The sequence below is a fragment of the Ursus arctos genome, unplaced genomic scaffold, assembly GCF_023065955.2.
Source record: "Ursus arctos isolate Adak ecotype North America unplaced genomic scaffold, UrsArc2.0 scaffold_21, whole genome shotgun sequence".
NCBI lineage: Eukaryota > Metazoa > Chordata > Mammalia > Carnivora > Ursidae > Ursus > Ursus arctos.
In genome coordinates this window covers 49,498,102-49,510,748 of record NW_026622886.1, presented here as the reverse complement: position 1 = coordinate 49,510,748, position 12,647 = coordinate 49,498,102, and the positions used below count along the sequence as shown (strand labels likewise).

General features: G+C 52.6%; 1 protein-coding gene across 2 annotated transcripts; it reads left to right on the top strand.

The window, feature by feature from the left end:
* The first annotated feature begins 4,259 nt into the window (after window positions 1-4,259).
* GPR182 (G protein-coupled receptor 182) lies at window positions 4,260-8,488 on the top strand. Of its 2 annotated transcripts, XM_044384683.3 has the most exons (3): window positions 4,260-4,334; window positions 4,616-4,776; window positions 5,303-8,488. In XM_044384683.3, the coding sequence occupies exon 3, from the start codon at window positions 5,319-5,321 to the stop codon at window positions 6,471-6,473; it is 1,155 nt and encodes a 384-aa protein (XP_044240618.2). In that variant the 5' UTR covers window positions 4,260-4,334; window positions 4,616-4,776; window positions 5,303-5,318; the 3' UTR covers window positions 6,474-8,488. The 2 variants fall into 2 exon arrangements, with proteins under 2 accessions (XP_044240618.2, XP_026356004.2); XM_026500219.4 differs by having other exon boundaries at window positions 4,291-4,776.
* Window positions 8,489-12,647: the final 4,159 nt, after the last annotated feature.

The window sequence follows — 12,647 nt, the reverse complement described above, 5'->3', positions numbered from 1 at the left end:
ATGGAAGCATATGCTGTACCCCTCTTTTTTTATCCTAGCCTCATCCATGAGAGGTACTTCAAGGGCAATCATTTTTAACATTTTGGACATCATGGACCCTTTTGAGAATCTAAGAAGACTCAAAGCCCCATAAAAATGACTTAACATACAGGATTTTGACTATACTTTTCAGGGAGTTCACAGACCACCTAAAGCCATTAGGTGCCAGGAATCCAGGTCAAGAATCCCTGTAATAAGGGTTTACTGAAATACTAGCAGTGGAACTTAGGCAAGTTGGTTAACCTCCCTGTGGCTCACGATAGGATGGAAGCCTCATCTATGGTAGTTCAATTGTCGTGGGGACTAAACGAGGCACCTGCCAATGTCACGCTTCTCGCAATCATTCTTGGTACATGGGAAGTATTCAATAAATGTTAACTGTTGCTATTACTGCATCTCTTTTGTGGGTAGTTCATAGTGGCATTGGGCATGTTCTTGACCTTCTACGCAAGAAACACAACACCAGACAACTAAGTAAAAGAGGAAGCTGGTGTTGATCCAATTCAGAGAAGAATGGCTCATAGTGGTGGGACTAAGGAGAGATATCTCAAGGTAACTCCACAAGAAGGGATCTCTTCTTCCTCACTCTCAGAAAGTGGGAAAGGGACATGCCTCCACCAAGCACTGTACATACCTAATCTCTTGCATCCCATACAATAATCCTTATCCTCACTTTCCATATAGAGAAACTAGACTCAGGAAGGTGAAGGGGTTGTGCAAAGGTACGTGGCTACTAAGTGGGAGAACGAGGTGTCAAAGCCAGGTCTGGTCCCCAGACTAGTGTTATCTCCACTGTGTCTAAGCATGAAAGACCTGAGCAGAACAAAGGACAGGGTCTCTTGACCACCTCTTTCTTTGGGGAGCCTTGGGGAGCTCCTTATCTGGTGCTGTTGGGCAGACGAGCCTGCCTCCCTGGTGTAGGGAAGCTGTGGGAGGAGGGCAGAATGACTTCTGCTGCTGGGCTTGGCTTCTACACTCGGTGACCTCCTGGAAGCTAGGCTGGTGATGGAAGGACAATCGTTGCCAAGCTCCTCAGCCTGGACCGCTCCACAATCCATCTGCCCTCAATACACGAAGTTGGGTCCTCAGCCACACAAGCCAGCCAAATGGGGGATTCCTGGGCTGGCCTGCCCAGCCCCTTCCTCCAGGGTCCAGGCACAAGCCCTTGGCCCCCACCTGACCCTGGGAAGCTGCCTGCTTTTATCTGTGTCTCCAATAACTCCTCCCTGGTACCTTCCTTCCTTTCTGATTGTTGATTACAATGTCTTGTCTACATTTTTTGGAAAAAAAAAAAAAAGGTGGGGGGGGTAGGAAGGAGAAAGAGCAAATTTCCAGGAATTGTTTTGCTGCTGCTGTTCCTGTTACTTGGAGCAAAGCTGTTTGCCACCCCCTCCTGCTCAGGTTGGCAAGAAGCCTGGGTCCTGCCCCCTCTGTCTTTCCCTTCCTTCCAATCTCTCTCTTTCCAGCTGCTCACCTCCTCCCTCCAAAGAAAAACAACCACATAAAAACTGCAGAGCTGTCACTTTCTTCTTCCTGAGGGAGCAGCTTTCCCTCTGTGCCTCTGCCAGAAGGCACCAGCAGCATTTCCTCCCGCTGCGAATACACATTCGGTGATGTGGGGGAAGGGGGCCTGGGAGCAGGTGGAGGTGAGGCTGCAGGGGTTGATGTCTCCATGTGGGAGGGAAGAGGTCCAGGGGTGAGAGATTCTGAGACCCAGGAGACCTGAGCCACTAAAATGCAGTCTTGAAAGGAATGAAAATGGCCACGAGTCCAAATGTGTAGAGAGAACAGAGACCAGAACGAGGGTCTTCCTGGGGGGTTGGTCCAGTAGAGCCTCCATCTGCGTGGGTCAAAGGTACAGGGGAGGAGGGGAGAATTCTCAGAAGGCTCCCTAGTGAAAAACGATATCCATAGGCTAGAAATTGAGATCCTAAAGAGAGAGAGAAAGTAGAACTGTCTGGAAAAAATCAAAATAAATCACATTTTGCATCGTCATAGCTCATCACGACAGATTTCTCGATCTGGGGCGGTCTGATATGTGAGTAGAAGTGTGATAAGAAACATATCTGCCCCCAATTCCTGAGCTCCTAAATCCCTTAGAAAATGTCCTAGATAGCTTCAGGATGGGGACTGGTTCCCAGAAAGACCAAGCCTTGATTAGAAGCTTGGAACTTCCAACCTCACCTCCCATCCTCTGGGGAGAGGTCAGAGACTAGAGATCAAATTAATAATAGATCACGCCCAGGTGCTGAAGCAGCCATAAAAATTCTTAAACTCTGAGGTTCAGAGAGCTTCTGGGTTGGTGAACATACCTACATGCCAGGAGGGCAGTGTTCCCCAACTCCACGGGGACAAAGCTCAGGACCCTTCCCAGCCTCACACTACATCCCTCTTGATCTGGCTGTTCGTTTGTATCTTTTATAACAAACCAGTGAACAAAGTGAATGTTCTCCTGAGTTTTGTGAACCACTCCGACAAATTATTGAGACTGAGGTGGGGAGATTGTGGGAACTTTGTAACCGTGTTGGACAGAAGTGTGGGTACCTTGGGGACCATTATTTGTGACTGGCACATCTAAAGTGAGAACAGTCCTGTGGGACTGAGCCCTTAAACCTGTGGCATCTGACACTAACTTCAGGTTGGTGTCAGAAATGATAAATTTTAGGACACCCACCTGGTGTCCAGGGGGTTGGAAAATTGGTTAGTATGGGGGAAGAACCCCTACGTGTTTGGTGTCAGAAGTGTCAGCAGAGAACCGGTTTTTCTATAGGAAGCTTTAAGAAAATTGCAAAATTAAAAATACCCCCTCTCACGGAGATGATTGGTGGTGATGGTAGCACAACACTGTGAGCATACTTATTTTATTATTTATTTAAATAATCTCCCTGCCCAGAGTGGGGCTCGCATTCATCACACCCCAAGATCAAAAGTTGCACGCTCTACCAACTGAGCCAGCCAGGAGTCACTTAATGCTACTAAACTGTATAATTAAAAATAGCTAAAATGGGGGCTCCTGGGTGGCTCAGTCAGTTAAGCATCTGACTCTTGACCTCAGCTCAGGTCTTGACCTCAGGGACCTGGGATCGAGTCCACATCAGGCTCCCTGCTCACTGGAGAATCTGCTTCTCCTTCTCCCTCTGCCCCTACCCCCTGCTCGTGCTTTCTCTCTCTCAGATAAATAAATAAAATCTTTAAAAAAATAGTTAAAATGGTAAATTTGATGTTATGTTTATTTCACCACAATAAAAAATTAATTAGCGAACTTAAAAAGAAATCCCCTCTGTGAACGGATAAAGGAAATGTGGCGTGGCCACGCAGTGGAATATTACTCGGCCATAAAGAGTAACGAAGTACGTGACCGTGTGGCTGAAACTCATCAACACAGCTCTAAGCAAAAAAGAAAACAGACACACGGGTCACACATTGTGTGATTCCATTTATATTAAATACCCGTACTAGGTCAGTCCACAGAGACAGACAGCAGAATGGCTGGTGCCGGGGCGGGGTGTGGAGTTTTCTTTTGGGGTGATGAAAATGTGAGGACCCGCACAGCGGCGGTGGTTACACACAACATGAATGGACGAAATGTCACTGACCTGTACAGTTTAAACTGGTCCATACTGGTATGGGAACCTCACCTCGAATAAACATGCGTACGTAGTCCCCTCTGGCCAGCACACCCTCGGCCCTACGGCTCCCAGAACGTGGGCCCGGCTCCAGGGGGCTCTGCCATCAGCACCGTGTGGCCTGCATGAGATAGGCGGCCTCTCTGGGCTTAACAGAGAATAAGAAAGCCCATCCTGTGTCCCCACAGGAGATATCACAGGGTATCTCAGGGATCAAATGATTAACTGAGGTCAAAGTGCTCTGAGAAGCCGGAAACTCTGCTGACACAAGACGACACCAGTCTCCGGGCTCTGAGCCTTAGTCTATGGCTTGGAGGCAGAGAGAAGCTTGGTGTCTGGCTGTCTCTGGGCCGCCCTTGGCCACACTTCATAAGAAGTATGAAGCCTGCTCTCCCCCTCCCCAACCAGGAAACTCCCTGAAGGTCCACGCAGCCCCCTTTCCACTACCCCCCCCCCCATTCATCTTCCCTCTTTCTCCAGAGTCTCCCCTCAGAGCCAAAATGCAGGGTGGGTGCGAGCTGGTGGGGAGGGACAGCATGACTGGAAGTGCGGCTGATCTTCCGGTGTATTTTAGCCCGCCCACCGCCAGCCCGTTCTGCTTTAGTAGGAAGCAACAGACAGGGGAGAGTGGGATTCCAAGCCCACTAAGAGTGGAAAACGCATACACAGGTAAAGCATTTTCCACAGGCCCGGCCCTGTGCTCAGCAGTTCACCTTGTGGGCTCGCTTCATTCTCACAGCACCCCTATGACTAGATAGTGGTGTCCCATTTCGCAGAGGAGAGAACCGAGGTGTAAAGAGGTAAATTCACACAGCTCGTGAGTCAGGAGTCGGGATCTTCATGCTTGCAGCCTGACTCCTCCCTGCCACTGGCACACTGGGTCATCTGCTGTGACTTCCCCTCTATCTGGATTGGGGGAAGGCAGGAAAAACCCTGACCCTCTCCCACAGAGCCTCAGCCAGTGATACTGCTTCCCGGATGAGAAGGACGGCCCTGAAGCCCACAGCGAAGCCAGCCCCAAGGCCACCGTCCCTCCAGTCTCCTCGCAGCTCCGCAACAGCCCAGACCCACCGGTCCTCCAGGACCAGAAGCGCTCCCCACACAAACGCAGGTGGGTACCTCCCTCTCGGGAAAGAAGGGAATCGGGGCTTGAAGACAAACTGGCTTTCGTGCATGATCCACAGATGTCCCCGGAGGGTAAATTAGAGGGGTGTGTGTGTGTGTGTGTGTGTGTGTGTGTGTGTGTGTCCCACATCCATAGCCCAAAGGGGAGACATAGTTAGACTTCCTAAGGAAGGCCCACGTGAAAGGGCCAAAGGGTGAGGTGCCGGGAGAGAAGTGGAGGCTGGAGCCAGCCTGTGGCCGGAGCTACGGGGGGACCCCCAGGCTGGGAAGGAATCTGGTTGGGCACAAACAGCCCTGGTCTCTCGTGCCACGGAGTCCTAACAAAACGTCTCTGCTCGAAGGTTGAGCTGTGTACTAGTTCTCCACAGTTTGAATGTTTAAACTCTCTCTTGCCTCTTCCGACCCAGAATCCTTTCCCATAGCCTCCTGGTCCCTGTGGCCCGCTAACTTGAGACGTAAGGCTGCTTTCGAGGTCTCGGTTCTCTTCCAACCCTCTCCCTTGTGCCCACTAGGCGCTCGCTGGTCCTAATGTCGGTCAAGGACAGCACGGGGCCTGCCCCCACCGAAGGCTTCACCATGGCACCTGCCAGCGACTCGGGAGAGATCCACAACTGGAACGAGCTGCTCTACTTCTTCAACCACACCTTGCCCGAGTGCCACACGGAGCTCAGAGAGGACACCAAGCAGGTGATCCTCTTCGTCCTCTACCTGGCCATCTTCGTGGTGGGGCTGGTGGAGAACCTCCTGGTGATATGCGTCAACTGGCGCTGCGTGGGCCGGGCAGGGCTGCTGAACCTCTACGTCCTGAACATGGCCATCGCGGACCTGGGCGTCGTCCTGTCGCTGCCCGTGTGGATGCTGGAGGTCATGCTGGACTACACCTGGCTCTGGGGCAGCTTCTCCTGCCGCTTCACCCACTACTTCTACTTCGCCAACATGTACAGCAGCATCTTCTTCCTCGTGTGCCTCAGCATCGACCGCTACGTCACCCTCACCGACGCCGCGCCCTCCTGGCGGCGCCACCAGCACCGCCTGCGGCGGGCCGTGTGCGCGGGCGTCTGGGTGCTGTCGGCCGTCATCCCGCTGCCCGAGGTGGTGCACATCCAGCTGGTGGAGAGCGCCGAGCCCATGTGCCTCTTCATGGCGCCCTTCGAGAGCTACAGCACGTGGGCCCTGGCGGTGGCCCTGTCCACCACCGTCCTGGGCTTCCTGCTGCCCTTCCCGCTCCTGGTGGTCTTCAACGTGCTGACGGCCTGCCGCCTCCGGCGGGCGGGGTGGCCCGAGGGCCGGCGCCACTGCCTGCTGCTGTGCGCCTATGTCGTCATCTTCGCCGTCTGCTGGCTGCCCTACCACGTGACCCTGCTCCTGCTCACGCTGCACGGGACCCACATCTCCCTCCACTGCCACCTGGTCCACCTGCTCTACTTCTTCTACGACGTCATCGACTGCTTCGCCATGCTGCACTGCGTCGTCAACCCCATCCTGTACAACTTCCTCAGCCCGAGATTCCGCGACCAGCTGCTGAGCGCCGTGGTCCATTACCTTCCCAAGGCCCGGGCCCGAGCGGACAGACGCGCTTCCTCCTTCTCCTCCTCCTCCACGCAGCACTCCATCGTCATCACCAAGGAGGGCGCCCCGCCCGCTGCAGCAGGGCCCCGGGACCACCCGAGCCTAAACTGTTAGGCGCCAGCTACCTCACCCATCCCCGCCCCTCCGTGTCCCCCGGAGGCTGAGGTAGACCTCATGCTCCAGCAGGGAGGTCGGAGCTGCAGGTGTAGGTGAGGGATTTGGGGTGAGCGGGGGAAAGGGTCAAAACGCTCGTGGTCAATTGTGAGTAGGTCTTAAGAAGTTGAGATGGGGAGCAGGAGAGGGGGCGGGGAGGAGTAGAGAACAGGTCTTCGGTGTTGGACTGTTTGTCTCGGTCCTCGGGACTAAAGAAGACACGCAGGGAAAATGGGGAAATAAATAGCGGAGACAGCCATGACTCTGGCTCTTTCCAAAATCTGTAATGCCAGCTGGGGTAGGCTGAAGAGATGCGCGGCAGAAACCTGACACACTCATTTCAACAATCACCCTGGCCGGAAAGGGTGTGCTCCACAGGGACCTCACACAACTTTCCTTTTGTGCTCGTGAGCTCGCGGATCCCCCCCACACACTGTGCAGGCTGTGAGGACAAGAGGTCAGAGGCCAAGGAACCAGGAGGCCTCAGCAGGACGTTTCCTAGCATCCTCGGTGATTTGATAGATGGAGGGGGTGAAGCAGGGGTCTGGTTCCCCACCCCCAGCCCCACCCCACCCCCACCATCCAGGAAGTGGCTCCATTTCCTTGCTGATACTCTCCCCTTCAACCGTCCTGCTTCCCTCCCCACGAAGCAGAGGGGCCATCCCAGTCCAATCTCCTCAGAGCCCACCTGCTCCCGCCTTCCGATGTGGGACATTCTCAGACTCCTAGGAAGGGATGCTATCAGAAATCCACCCCCACCCCCCCTTTCTCTCTAGATCATGGGAAAATATCAAGGGGCATCCATTCTGAGAGCAGACCTCGGCACAGGCAGTGGCAGGCACTCACAGAGGCTCTGTCCCTCAGCCCTTGTCCCCTGTGCAGGGGATGGGGATGTAGAAATGTTCCGATTCCATCACGGGGCAGAGCTCTGGTATTCTTGAGTCAGTCCTCACCCTTAAACTTCATTCTCCTGGCTAGGTCTTTTCATTAATTTTCCTGTCCAGCAACTTCTATTCACGCTTGTCCTATAAATAGGAAAGAAATTGGAACCTAGGACCGTGCCCATGAAGAGAAAGCTTGAGAACAGGTCCCCACCTGTGCAGAATGAAGGGCTTATGAACATCATCACTGAGAGCCTCTGTCCTGCTCAAGTGCTCAGTATTTCTGATGCCCTTATCACTGCCTCCGCTGACTTAGGCTCCAGAAGTTTCTGAAAGGGAACCCAATGTCACATGTGTCACATCCCGGGTTACCGCAAGACCAGGCCCCCAGCGCCTCACTCTTCTTGCAGATTTCTCTGGCAACCAGTTGTCACTCTGGGCGGCATGAATACCTCCTTAGGGCCTCGGAAGGACAGCGACCTGGGTGTGCTGACTGCCACAAGGCTGCTGAGTTGAGCACTCACTGGGCACTGACGGGCACCACGCCTGGCCAGTGTGCTGGGACCAGATGGCCCACATGGCGCCCCAGCTTCTGGTGTGTACCTCCTTTTCTGTGCAGGTACATTTGTTAGCGACCCCACGAGACCAGGCCAAACCTCCACCTCCTCCCCGAATCTGTCTCTCTCCGCTCTGACATACCCCTCGGTAAGTCAGACGGCACTGGCAGGACAATCTGAGGCCAAACCTCTAGCCAACTAGACATGAGCAGAGTCCACTACTCTCTGGGCCAACAGATCCCCTCAGGGAGCTTTCCGCTGGAAAGGTTGGGTTACTGACTTAATTTGCCACTGAAAACAGGTCAACAGGTTAACCCCGGGGAATTCCAGCTACAGGAAAGGAAACTGTGGGGGCGCCTGGGTGGCTCAGTTGGTTAAGCATCTGCCTTCAGCGCAGGTTATGATCCCAGGGGTCCTGGGATGGAGCCCCGTGTCAGACTCCCTGCTCAGCGGGGAGCCTGCTTCTCTCTCTCCCTCTGCCTCTTCCCCTGCTTGTGCTCTCTCTCTCTCAAATAAATAAAATCTTGTTTTAAAAAAAGCATAGGAAGCTGTGCTAGCTGAAAGAGTCCTGGCATCAGGGGCACCTGGGTGGCTCGGTTGGCTAAGGGTCTGCCCTCGGCTCAGGTCATGATCTCAGGGTCCTGGGATCGAGCCCCGCGTTGGGCTCTGGGGTCTGGGCTCCCTGTTCAGCGGGGAGTCTGCTTCTCTCTCTGCCCCTCCCCTCCGCTCGTGCTCTCTCTCAAATAAATAAAATCCTCAAAAAAAAAAAAAAAAAAAAAGAATCGTGGAATCTGCTGAGGAGAATGCTGCTACTACCGGGTGTTGGGCCCCAAACTCCTGAACTCAAGGGACAGCGTAACCCCAGTCAATAGGAAAAGAATCCCCGTTTCAAATTTCCTTTTTTTATTCTAAATAAAAACCACACTTTGTGCCGAACAATGGAATATAAAAGAATCAGATGTACGATTTTAGACATCTACTATTTGGGAAAAGAAGTTTACAAAATATACAAAACTTTACAGCAATAGATAGTAAACACTTAAATATTAGGAGGTCAGTACTTATTAATTTAATGGAAGGAAGTTAGACGTCAACAACTCTTCTCGGTTTCATAAGAGACTTTCGCTAGCGGAGGTGGGAGGGGAGGGTGGACTGGACAGGGGAAGGGTGTTAAAGAAACATCGAAATCAAAACAGTTTCGTTTTCATTCTGATGTTAAGGTTGACGACAAGCGATCACAATGAAATGAACGCTGTGTGCCCCGTGCTTCCCAACTCACTCAGGGCAGAACTGAGGCAAAAGGACGTGTGGGGCCCTCCACATGGGCACAGGCTTCTCCACACCGCCCACTCCCACGCCAACAAAATCAGTGTCCACCTAGAAAAGGATTTAAATTCACTTCCGTGGTTGAGTAGTCTCAGGAATAGGGCACAGCAAGAGGCCAGAAGACAAAGAAGACGCATCAGTAGCAAAACCTGACTCGGGAGAAGGGATTTAGGCCCAAAGGTTTGTCCTGGAGACAGAGGGGTGCTGATGGATCAGAAGGGAAGAAGTCAAAAAGAACTTTTACCCATTTCCTGGCTCTTAGGGGTCACCTGGGCCCAACCCCCACCTTTCTTTCCACTTAGCCACGAACTATAGAGACTCCCAGGGGTCTTAAAATGTAGGACCAAATACTCTACTACAGCAGAGCTTCCCAGCGGGCAGTGCGGCATCAGTGAGCCAGCAATGGTCACAGGAGAAGCGGGAGACGGATCCCCTCCTGTGGCCGGAAGCAGCCTCTGCTGTTTATGTTTATTCCAATGTGGCACCCAAGTATCACCTTTTTCCCTTAAGAAACAGGTTGGGAATAGCCTCGTGCTTGGTTTATCGTCTACAGTCGCCATCTTGAAATGGTTCGCTTTTAAACAAAGGGCTCTGCAAATTACGTAGCTGGTCCTGAGTACAGAACAAGAAAGAGGAGGAAGGGAGGAGGAAAGACATTCAGGGGTCAGACAGAACCGCAGAAAAATACAGCAGACTGCTAGACTGGGCTCCAAGGCAGAGCGGGCAACAAAACAGAAGGCTGAAAAAATTTTTTACAAAACTCAAAAGAAAATGAATACCTTCGACCAGGAATCCCAGAGTGCCCTTTGCCACAACACAGAGTTTCAAGTAAAACAGTTCAGACAAGGGTGCGCTGGACGCAGAGGCAGCAAACGTGATTCTAAACAGCGGGAGGGGTCAGGTGTGAATACGGGGACAAGCAGAGGAACGGTTTGGTCAACGAGCCTCATGAGCTCCTGACTCTGCTACATGTCTGACTGCAACCAAGCGGGCCACCCCGATCAACCACGTGGCCTCAGGAGGAGCGGGGGGTGCAGTTGTTTGTTTAGTGTTTCAGGGGCAAAGGTTCAAGGATTTGCTTTTTGGTTTACTGGCAAAAAGGGAAAACTTCACAGTTTCAGGTTAAGTATACAGACTACCCAGCATCCATGATGCCCTCCGTTAAGGAAAAGGGTTTCTCCAGCGCACTGATCCATGCTCGGCCACCTGGCTGGGTTCCAGTAAGTACCGCCTCTCTCAGATCGGACCATTCAAAAACCAGACCTCATCGACAGTCTGGGAGGGATCACTCAGCCTGGAAAAGCTTAGCAGTACTGGACTGTGGTCTTCCGCACATTCTCCTTCTTAAATTTCCAGCGGTCAGCGTGGGAAAGAAAGGGAGAGGCCAGTCAGGAATGAAAAGTCTCAGCACTGCTTTCCTGACAAGAATGACCTGAGGGAATATGTAACCAGTTGGGTTTAGACGGCGAAAAGCGGCTACTCGTACAAATCCCTTCATGTAACAGTCACCCCACCAGAGAGCCATGCACCCCAACTGGGAGGCTTTATCAATTTAGGGCTAGGGAGAGAGGCAGCAAGTCCAACAGGGATGGAGCTTTGGCTTGCCTGTGTATCTTAGTATAGCTTTCCAAGTTTAGGAAGGATGAGAAAATGTGCAAAAAGGTCCTTCATTTAACTTGTTCCCCTCAACCCAGTCCCCAGTCTACTCAAGCACAGGCAGGAGAGGCCTAGGAATTTAGTAAGCCCCAATTTTCTAGAACTCACACCCAACACCTAAAGGATTCCCTGGGCTTATTCCACAAGAGACTCTCCAGAGAGAAAGAAAAGGAGTTGCTTGTTTAAAGGCTTGACACCTTCCCCTCTAGTCCTAGCCCCCCGTTTCCCAAATCTCTGGCCAGGACTGTCCCTTGGAATATGGCTACTTGCTGGGGGAGAAACTCATTTTCCTGAAGTCACTTATCCAAAAGAGATGCTGGGTACTATGTATATAAAAGCAAAAATAAATAAATATCAATGTCCAAAAAGGCTCTGTGAGTTAATTAAAACCACTCGCTTGTGAAACAGCCCGGGGGTGCTGCTGAGTCCCACGGGGGGCAGTGTCAGGGCCTAGGCCAGGGACTCCCAGAGCTCGCCTGAGCAGGGTGAGGTAGTATGAGTTACTGAGGTGCTACCTTGTGAATATGCAAGATCCGAGGGCCCTCTCCCTCTGGCCTGCTCTGGGCAAGAACCCCTCAAAGCCACTAAGAACGGAGCCAACCAGCCCCAAAGAGTGGGCTGACTCCATCCCAGCCACCTCCGGCGGGCCTGCACCAGCTGCCGTCCAATGGCGCCCCCTGGTGGCGATGCCATGACAGATCAGGATAAATTCCAGCAGGTCAAAGGTGAGCTGCCAAAGCTCCTGGCCAGTTAGCACAAAGTAAACAACAGGTTACCCGACTGGGACAGACAGACCGCACATCCCGCTACACACCACCAGTTACTCGGGTCCCTTCGATCCTGAAGGGCTCACAGTCCACCACTCTGCCACCCCATGGGGTCTTCTCATCTACGCCCCAGGGCAAACACACTTCTAGGTGGGAGACTGGATGTAAATTAAGGCAAGGCTGCTGCTGTCAGAGACACCCCCACCTCTCCACCAGGAAATTCAAGGTCGACGGAGGCAGCCGGATGACAGATGACTATATTAAAGTGGCTCCCTGTCCTCTTTGCCCCACAGGGAAGGCCTAACTAACCACCTGGGCTACCACTCCATAAAATCATATTTCTTTGGAATTGAGGAGAAAAGAGAAGCCTCCCTTCCTGTCCATCCAGGCTGCCACTTCCAGCGGCACCGCAGGACACCTCTTCTGACTGGCAAGGATTCGTCCCAAAGCTTTCTGACCTAAACAGAAAGCTCTGCCCCCAGTTTGGATCTAGCTGCCAAAAGATTTTACTGTCCCATCAGCAGATCAGAGCGTGGAAACGAGCAGGCACCTCCATCCCATTGCCTTCTCCCTGCTGAGGGCCGGGCCTGGCACCTGAGGTGAGCTGCCCTGTGGACTAGTCTTTTCTGAACGACCACATCCCCAAAATCTCTCTCATAGCTGGGTGTCCCAGTGGGAAATCCGGCAATAATCCCCACAGTGAAAACCTCTCTCCACCTCCTCTCTTCAGTGAGGCTGTTGGTTGGGTTCTTAGCAGCATAAAAACCTATCAGTAAACTAAAACTCGAGAGGCTCGGAAAGGGGATCTAGTCGGCACCAACCACCTGACCAGATCCCGCGACCAGCCTCTGAAGAATCAAAAACACGGCCCTTCGTGGGCAAGAACAGGTAAGGAGGTAAACATGATAGGGCCGTTGCTTCTCAGAAACAGTAACAGCTCGTGTGCTC